Raw genomic sequence first — 10,000 nt, forward strand, 5'->3', positions numbered from 1 at the left:
TATGTATGTATGTAAACATGTATATATATATATGTATGTATGTATGTTGTGTGTAGGGAACATCGTTGGCGAGTCTCGTAGGTACTGTTACTTTTCCGCGACCAGGCCCTTTGCCCTCTCTCTCTCTCTCTCTCTCTCTCTTGGTCTCTCTCATTCTCTCTCATTCTCTCTGTCTCTCTCTCTCTCTGTTTCTCTCATTCTCTCTCATTCTCTCTCTCTCTCTCTCTCTCTCTCTCTCTCTCTCTCTCTCTCTCTTTCTATCTAGCATATATTCTCAGGAATCTTTCCTTACGTGAAAACGGTATTCTCAGTTTTGTTACTGATACTCAAAATCGTAAATTTCTTCTTCTTTTGCATATCTTTGAAAATGATAAGCAAGTAGGGAAATAGAAAAATAGAAAAAGAAATGGAGATGGATAAAGAGAAAGAAAGAGAAAGAGAGAGAGAGGGAGGGAGGTAGGGAAAGAAAAAAGAGGAGAAAAAAGTCATCTAAAAATGGTGATCAACGTTATAACGGACTCCAATTGTTATTATCAGTTGTCACTGATACTTCAAAATTGTCATCTTCCTCATCAGTATATATTAAAGAGTGAAAGAGTATTGTACGTGCGTATGAGAGAGAGAGAGAGAGAGAGAGAGAGAGAGAGAGAGAGAGAGACAGACAGAGAGAGAGAGAGAGGAAACAAGAGAAAGGGAAAAGAGATAGAAGAAGATATATAGAGGAAAGGGGTGAGCAAACGAGATTCCGGAATAAAGGAGAAATCACTCTTACTATTAGATAGTGATACAATATTCTGTGATAGTAACGTTGAGAAGTAGAAAAAGAGAAACGAAAAGATAATAGAAAAGAAATCAAAAAAAAAAAAAAAAAGAAAAAAGAAAGAAAAGAGACAAAAAAGAAAAGAAAGGATAAAGAAGAAAAAGAAAAATATAACTGATAGCGACGCCTTAAGATCGATACTCGCGCGCATTTCATTTCATTTCACATCACATTTCTAATCTCTAAAGAATAAAAAATAAATAAATAAATACATATATATATATATATATATATATATATATATGCATATTATGTGGAAGAGTAAGAAGAATGCGACGAATGGAAAGAGAAAGAAGAAGAAGAAGAAGAAGAAGAAGAAGTTGTAGAAGAAAAAGAAGAGAAAAAAGAAGCAGAAGGAGAGATAGATAGACAGAGAAAGATAGATAGATAGATAAATAGAGACCGAGAGACAGAGAGATAGAGCGAGAGAGAGAGAAAGAGAGAGAGAGAGAGAGAGAGAGAGAGAGAGAAAGAAAAGAAAGAATGAGAGAAAGAAAGATGGAAGGAGGAGGAGGAGGAGGAGGGAGGTTGGGTGTGTAAAAGGGGGATGAAAAAAACTGTTAGCGATTCGACGTGCTCGATAGTACAGTCATCTGTTACAGAAAGACGTCGCGTCGTTGGGATAGGTCGAGTTAGTGTATAGCAAGAGAAAGAGAGAGAGAGAGAGAGAGAGAGAGAGGGAGGGAGAGAGAGAGAAAGGGGGGAGAGAGAGAGAGAGAGAGAGAGAAAGAGAGAGAGGGAAAGAGAAAGAGAGAGAATGATAGAGAACGAAAGAGAGTGAGTGAGAGAGAAATAGAGAGAGAAAAGAGAGAGAGAGAAGAGTGAGGAGAGGGTGGTAGGGTAAGAGGTGAAGGCTTGAGAAGAGGTGAGGGCGAGGCGGTACGCTCGGCCACGAATGGCCGAGGAATTGGATCGTCCGGTCTACCGGGTGTCGCTGACTTTTCCCTTCTTCTACTTCTATAATACTTCGTACTATCTCTCTCTTTCTCTCACTCTCTCTCTCTCTCTCTCTCTCTCTCTCTCTCTCTCTCTCTCTTTCTCTCTCTCTTTCTCTTTCTCTTTCTATTTCTCTTTCTCTTTCTCTCTCTGTCTCTCTATAATTCTTTCTCTTTCTATATCTGCATGGTTTGTATTTGCGTTTGTGAAAAGCTGCGAAAGGAAGGGGAAAGGGAAAAGAAAAAAACAAAAAGATAAAAGAAGAAGAAGAAGAAGAAGAAGAAGAAGAAAAAGAAAAAGGGAAAAGTCGAGTTGTCAGGCAGAGAAAATGAATTTCTAACTACGACATATGTATCCACGATAACGTTCGATTCCGTTATTCGAAAGAAAGAGAAAGAGAGAAAGAGAGAGAGAGAGAGATTCAACGTGTATTTTGCATATTTATATATATTTATATATGTACGTATGTATATATATATATATATATATATATATATATATATATATATACATACATGCGTGTGTATTGATGTAAGAGCAGATGGACGTGTATTCTCTCTTGGTTGGAGAATTCAGACGTTGCTGCTAAGAAGATAGATTTTACTCATTCCTTCTCTTCGTCTTCGTCTTCGTCTTCGTCGTTATCGTCGTCGTAGTCATCGTCGTCGTAGTCATCGTCGTCGTAGTCGTCGTGACTGTGACGTGTTTCAGGAATCGTCGCGACGACGTAAAGGCAAAAGTATGTCACGTTGCGTCAGGTCAGGAAGAAATCTCTCTGGCGGAGGCCAGACCTCTCTCCTATATACGTACTACGAAACGAAGAAGAAGAAGAAGAAGAAGAAGAAGAAGAAGAAGAAGAAGACGAAGACGAAGAATAAGAAGAAGAGGGAGGTGAAGGTGGAGTAGGTGGAGGAAGAGATGGAGGTGGAGATGAAGGGGGTGGTCGAGGTGGTGGCAGAGGAATCGCACTTACTCGGCTCGAGTTTCGCTCTGGAGATTATCAGGAATTCCAAGAATGAAACAACTCTCCGGTAAACTTAGTTTCGATGATCCATCGATCAATCAATCTACAAATTTATCTTTTTATTCGTTTCATTACGATCAATATCTCTTTCTCTTTCATTCTCTTTCTCTCTTTGTATATATGTTATTATTATTATTATTTAATATATGAAGTATTCATAATTATTATGGTTATGAATTATTATAAATAACCATAATAGTTAAATACATATATATATATATATATATACATATAATTAATATAAATAATGTATTATTTAACATATGAATGTCCATTGAGACTGAAACAAGATCAGAAAGATACGAGAACAAAATTTACATGATCTCTCGCTGAATACGATTTGCTTCTATACGCAATATAAAATAAATGTATGTAAAAGAAAAAGCCATAAGAAAAAAAAATAAAATATATATATATATATATATATATATATATATATAATATATATAAAGTAAAAAAAAAAAAGAAAAAAGAAAAACAGAGAAACAAATACAATTCGATAAAATATCATCGATTGATGAACGATTGAGAACGATTTCATTGAACAATTTTTTTTCTTAGTTTTCCCTTTTCTCTTTTTTAATGTCTTCCAACGATAGAGATATGTATATGTATATGGCGCGTGGCAAAATTTTCGGTCTAGAAGAAGACGAGAGCGCAGTCCGAGGCGTGGAGCTTCGGGTTCGGAGTCCGAGGTCGACGCCCGGGCGCAACAAGTGCTGCACTACGTACGTATATATATATATATATATACATCCATACATGTATATACATATATATATCCTTATACATATACATATATATATATATATATACGTGCTCGTCGGAGAGGCATCCCACCTCGTGTGCAACTCGTACACTCGCGACCGTTCCTTCTCTCTCCCTCTCTCTCTCCCTCCCTCTTCCTCTCTCTCTCTCTCTCTCTTTCTCTTTCTCTTTCTCTCACCCCTTTTGTAAGAGAAGCCGACCTATCTATCTCTCTCACTCTCTCTCTCCTTTTCCTTCTTCGTGTTCACCCATCTCCGTTGCTCCGTGCACTCGAGAGAGCATCGCTGAGAGAGGAAAAGAGAGAGAAAGAAAAAGAGAAAGAGAGAGAGAGAGAGAAAGAGAATGAGAAAGAAAGAGAGAGAGAGAGAGAGAGAGAAAGAAAGAGAGAGAGAAAGAAAGAGAGATAACGCCAGTCGAGTGTCAGCGTCGTGCGCGCGTGCCTCTATCGCACACAGGCGCAAACACCACCGTCCTCCGTAAATATAAAACTGCACTGGGTCAGGGATCCGTGATTTATCGGCTGCCTCGTGTAATTGGCTGCCGGCCAATAGATATATACCCTCGGTGGTTAGAAGAAGAACGCGCCGCGCGCGTTCTCTAAGAGTACGACGAAAAGGGATGAGGATGAGGACGATCAGAAAGAGAGAAAGAGGAGAAGGAAAAGTTGAGAGAGACAGAGGCAGACAGACAGACAGAGAGAGAGAGAGAGAGAGAAAAAGAGAGAAAGGGAGAGAGGGAGGGGGAGGGAGAGAGAGAGAGAATAAGACGCATAGACGTATTTGCTGATTTCATTCGAGTATATCCGTATAATAAAACCACTACTCTGAGAACTTTCTTCGAATTTATTTTTTTTTCTTTTCTTTTTTCTTTTTCTTTTTTTTTTTTTTTTTAGATATTACTAAGTATTCTATATCTATAATACGTATATATATATATATATATATATACGTTTCCCGCCATTTTCTGTTCTCTTTTCTTTTCTTTTCTTTTTTTTTTCTCTTTCTTTTTTTTTCTTTTTTTTTCTTTCTTTTTTTCTTCTTCAATGAATTAATGCAGAAAATAAATGAAAAGAAAAACGAAGGAGCAAAACGATTTCGAACGAAATGTTTCCTTAGTAAATGCATATGTTAATGCATGCGTGATTCATAGAGAGAGAGAGAGAGAGAGAGAGAGAGAAAGAGAGAGAGAGAGAAAGAGAGAGAGAGAGAGAGAGAAGAGGGATGAGAGGAAGAGAGAAAGAGAATAATACATGAATAAAATTTGTTGAAAAGTGGGAGAGAAATAATGTTATGTTTTGCGTAAATAGCTATTCGGATGGATGCGAAAGAAAAAGAAAAAGTATATACAAACAAACAAATAAAGTTCTTAGTGCTTAGTAATTTGCAATATAAGTACGTTCATATAGATACATACATACATAAATATATAATTGCGCGATATCTATCTTGCGAACGGAACGCATGCGTAACAACGCTTTAAGCCGGGTGAAAAAGGATGGTAGATGTCGTTCTTTTTATATAAAAAGGAACAATGAAAACGCCGTGACTTCTAACGAGTTGACGCACTTTTCGACGGAGGTCAAATTCCAGGCGTCTATATATATAACATATGCATGCTTATATATATATATATGTAAAAGCATGCATATGCTATATATATATATATGTATATATCTATGCATCTATTTATGTACATGCATACATCTTTGTATATATATATATATATATATATGTGTGTGTATGTGTATATGCGACGTACATCAAGGCAGACTGTCCAGGACCTTCGATGGTGTGTGCGTGCATGTCTCGTAAATAATGTGTGCCACTATCGTCAGGCTTGCTGTTACCGCCATCATTTGTATGTACGTATAGTACGTACTGATGAGATGGGAAAGTCGTTCGATTATTATAATAAAATATATTCGTCTTTAGATACTTACTTACCTACGGCATAATCGATAATAATGACGACATTCGAGGGCGAATTTATATTATTTTATTTCTACTGATTTTTTTCTTGTTTATCTTTCTTTTTTTTGTTGTTGTTCGTAGACTTCTTTTTAAAAAAACTACATTATAATTCGAATATTTCAGAATGAGTATGTATGTATGTGTATGTACATATGTATGTATATATATATATATATGTATGTATGTATGTATATATGTATGTATGTATATAAGTATGTATATAAGTATGTACATATGTACAAAATGTTACTTCGTAACCATCAAGAGAATATATTTTTTACATTGATCAATCATCCATCATTGAACTTATTTCAATCTTCGTGCAAAGTCCATTAATTTTCTTGTTCTAATATGAAATACTTAATATATATATATATGGAGAGAGAAAAGAATTCGTTCGTTATCGATAAGTTTAGTGCGCATGAATTTCATGGCGTATGTACATCAATGCGTTCGATTTTAAAACTTGGCGAGCACGTGCCGCGTTGAAATTCGATATCGCCTTCCGAGTTTGTCATGAATGAAGCTGCCGAGAGTGTGTATGAGAGAGAAAGAGAAAGAGAAAGAGAGAGAGAGAGAAAGAAAGAGAGAGAGAGAGAGAGAGAGACAGAGAGAGAGAGAGAGAGAAAGAGAAAAGGATAGATAGATAAACGAAGAGACGAGCGTCATCTGTCGTGAAATGTTCGTAGCATCGATATCGAAGGTGGCGCCACCCATCATCGTAGAAAGGTATTCAAGTCTCGACGTGCTTCAGAGTCCTTCGGCATAGAGAAAAAGAGAGAGAAAAAAAAGAGAGAGAAAGAGAGAGAGATGAGAGAAAGTGACATTGTCGTCGTAGGTTAGGTTAACATAAAGGAATGATAGAAAATAATATAACAGGAAAATAATAGAAACTTACCTTGACTTGAGATAAACCGTTGCTTTGAGTATTCCTTTGCCTTGACAACATCGTTTCCTGTCTGAAACGTCGAAGGAAAAGAAAAGAAAAAGAAAGAGATATAGAGAAAGAAATTTGCAAAAATGAAAAAGAAAGAAAGAAAGAGAGAGAGAGAGAGAGAGAGAGAGAGAGAGAGAGAAAGTGAGAGAGAGAGAGAGAGAGAGAAGGGAAAATCTTATAATTTCGTTTCGATTCTCGTTACATACATACTTGAGATATTTTTTTAACACGCGCAGGATTTTTCATACGACTTTCGAACATGCACACATTGTCGTAAATAGGCGCGCAAGCAGAAGGTAAACGTATTTTATTCGAGTATAAAGCTTTAATCGGATCGAATTTGTCGCTATTAAAATCAAGACTATCGTCGGATGTCGAGCTGTTATCGTCGTCCGCCATCTTGCAAACTACTCTCACGTCGTCTGCTCTTGCCGCTGTAGCTTTTGCTCCGGCATGGCGCGTAATATGAATCCTTTTTCTTTTCTTTTTTTTCTCTTTTTTTTTTTTTTCTTTTTTTAATTAAACGAAAGTACATTAATTTTAAAAGTTAAAAGTAATACTCTTTTCCTGCTATAAATAAATTTAACGATATTAAATTATATTTTTTTTTATGTATACACATATATACATGTATACATCTTATTATACATATGTATGTATATAAGTTATGTATCTAGATATACATCAAATTTTATGTACCCATATAATACGTAAATATATATATATATATATATACATATATAGATTCATATATATCCAACATAATGAGTATATAATATATATATATACATATATATACCTCGTAATAATTTATCGCCCGAGAAAAAAAAAATATATATAGGAAACTTTTAATACAAATTAATACGGAAGTTCTTGGATCGAAAGAATTAATAAATATCTGATTTTGAAACGGGCCGTGAATTTTAATAATCTTTCACTCTTCGTTCTCACATTGTTTTCGGTAGAATGCTTTCAACTCGATTTCGCTGGATAATGACCATATATACATACATATATATATATGACTATATATGACTATATATGCATCTATAAATATATATATATACAATACAAAATATAAATACATATATATACGTACATAAATGTCGTATATAAATCCAATAAAAGAAAGTAACATTATATTAAGAAGGTATTAGGCAAAAGGGGGAGGAGTAGAGGATAGTAATGGTTGATGATGGATCGGGGGAAGTGAGGTAAGGGAGAGTAAGGAGATAGGAAAAAGATTTTTGCGTTGCGATGATTGGTGATGAGGGGTGGGGATGGGGTGGGGGAGGGGGGAGTTAGGATGTTAACCTCTTAGCAGAACGAATAGAGAAACTTTCTTTCGCGGGCTATGAGAATTACGTAAAGACACAGTTCGTGCGCACCTTCAGTTAGAAGCTGCATAGAAATGCGTGTCCGAGGGAGAGGCAAGGCAAGGCAAGGCAAGGCAAGGCAAGGCAAACAAACAAGCAAGCAAGTAGACAAGTAAGCAAGTAAGCAAGTAAATAGCCACCGCCTCCGCCACCTCCACCACCGCCACCATCGCCGTCGTCATTGCCGCCGTTAGCTGCCGTCGATGCGCGAGTGGAGGTTACGCGCGCACAGGAAGTGAAACACAACCTGCAAAGAGAGGACAGAAAGAAAGTTTTCACTCGTGCAAATGTGTTTTCACTTTCATGGAAATGCCAATGCTCGAACGCTCTCGTCCGAGAGAGTTTACCTCGTCTCCACCCTCTCTCTCTTTCTCTCTCTATCTATTTATCTATCTCTCTCTCTCTCTCTCTCTCTCTCTCTCTCTCTCTCTCTCTCTTTCTTTCTCTTTATCCCCTCCCACGGCCCCTATCCCATCAACTCTTCCCGTTGACTTTTTCACTATTCTTGCTTGTATCGTCGTTGATCCTTTTTTATCTATGTACTTATCTATGTATGTATGTATGTATGTATATATTATATATATATATACGTAAGTCTCTCTTTCTATAAACGACGAATTAGAAGAGTTTCCCGCCAATGATCGTTAACTTTCGTTACATTTGCCTTTCGGGCAAATTCAAATAATCTCATCGTTATGTACGTAGCTTGTGAACTTTATATTTTTTTTCCTCTTTCTTCTTCTTCTTCTTCTTCTTTTTTTATCCTCTTTTTTATTATTTTTCTTTTTCTCTTTTCATTCCTTTACTTTTTCAATTTGAAAGAAACGTATAATATATATATATATAATTGTGTGTAATGTATATACATATTTCTGTAGATAGGTATGTACGTACATAAGTTTGATGCGCATAATTCGCACGGATTTTATATATTGACGATTCTCTGAGCGAAACGTTCGGTAGTATTCCTATGAGAGCCTCGAGAGAAAGTACTTACTCGTTCCCGTATGTAATTACGAGTAGAAAGAGAAAGAAAGAGAGAGAGAGAGAGATAGAGAGTAGAGATAGAGATAGAGATAGATAGAGAGAGGGGAGAGATAGAGAAAAAGAGAAGGACTGACACGATAAGACTGTTACCTTAATTGGAAAATCGCACAATCAATGCTCTTAAGACTTTCATCAGAGTCGTTGTTTCTCTTGCCTTTAGGTTATCCACGTACGTTGGTCTCGAGATATGGAAATATCAAAGGGGAAAGTAGATCGATTCGTTGATTTTTTTCGTTTTTGTTTTTCTCTTTCTTTCTTTTTTTTTTCTCTTTTTTTTCTTTTTTCCTTTTCTTTTCTCTCATTCTTTCTTTCTTTCTTTCTTTCTCTTCAATTATTATTAATTTATCTCACGTACTCGTTCGTACATACGTACGATACATAGAAAATACTTGCTTACATATGTAACGTGTTGTTAAATCTATTTTAAAAAGTTTGATTAGAAAATATATTTCTGATGTAATTAGGATAATTTGAATTATTATTAATAATGGATTATTTAGATAAAAAAAAAAAAATATATATATATATATCGGTTATTGCAGGTATTATAAATCGCATTGGAGAAAAAAAATATTTGCCGTTCCTTTGGAGTGGCAAAGATAAGGAAAGAAAAGGGACGTAAGGTGGGGAAGTATCGAGGAGGGTGGTTTTGGATGATAGAAGGCGCGGGGGTGGCTAAAGAGGCCCCGCCGCAGCGTACGGGTCCCGATGCCGGTCCCCGTATCGCAAACCCTCACGCTAACCTCCACCCTAGTACCCAAGGAGGAGTCAAACATGCCCTTCATAGACGACGAATTACTTTGGTGCCCTGACAATGATGGAAAGATGGTCGACTTAACTCAATGCCTTCAGGTTAGAACACTATTATTATCATTATTATTATGATTATTATTTTTATTATTATTACTATTTTTTATTTTTTATTATCTTTTATTTATTATCCTTTTTTTTTCTTCTCCTTAATAATTTCTTTTTCAGACTACAAAAAAAAAAGATCTATTAACATTAATTATATAATATATAGATGAAAACAAAATTTGTCGATAAAAAATATTAAAAGTAAAGAACATTATTAGAATTAAAAAAAAAATAATAATAATAAAATAGTGTTCAAATCGTTCT

At 35.7% G+C, this 10,000-nt stretch overlaps 2 protein-coding genes across 7 annotated transcripts in view; one reads left to right on the forward strand and one right to left on the reverse strand.

Annotated features, from left to right (window-relative positions):
* Lsm11 (U6 snRNA-associated Sm-like protein LSm11) overlaps window positions 1–6,860 on the reverse strand; it is a 34,491-nt gene extending 27,631 nt beyond the window's left edge. Inside the window, exons 1-2 of the mRNA XM_035883983.2 lie at window positions 6,666–6,860; window positions 6,417–6,477 (exon numbers count right to left, since the gene is read on the reverse strand). Coding sequence (XP_035739876.1) covers window positions 6,417–6,477; window positions 6,666–6,854 — 250 coding nt within the window. The 5' untranslated portion in view covers window positions 6,855–6,860. The remainder of the gene's footprint in view (window positions 1–6,416; window positions 6,478–6,665) is intronic.
* Window positions 1–10,000, forward strand: part of Eip74EF (Ecdysone-induced protein E74) — a 248,978-nt gene that overhangs the window by 77,740 nt on the left and 161,238 nt on the right. For all 6 annotated transcript variants that reach the window (XM_085660452.1, XM_035883978.2, XM_035883974.2 and 3 more), the window contains one exon: window positions 9,421–9,730. In XM_085660452.1, the coding sequence (XP_085516578.1) occupies window positions 9,587–9,730 (144 nt within the window). In that variant the 5' untranslated portion in view covers window positions 9,421–9,586. The remainder of the gene's footprint in view (window positions 1–9,420; window positions 9,731–10,000) is intronic.

This window comes from Vespa mandarinia, chromosome 12 (assembly GCF_050613455.1).
Source record: "Vespa mandarinia isolate Hongniang chromosome 12, ASM5061345v1, whole genome shotgun sequence".
Lineage (NCBI taxonomy): Eukaryota > Metazoa > Arthropoda > Insecta > Hymenoptera > Vespidae > Vespa > Vespa mandarinia.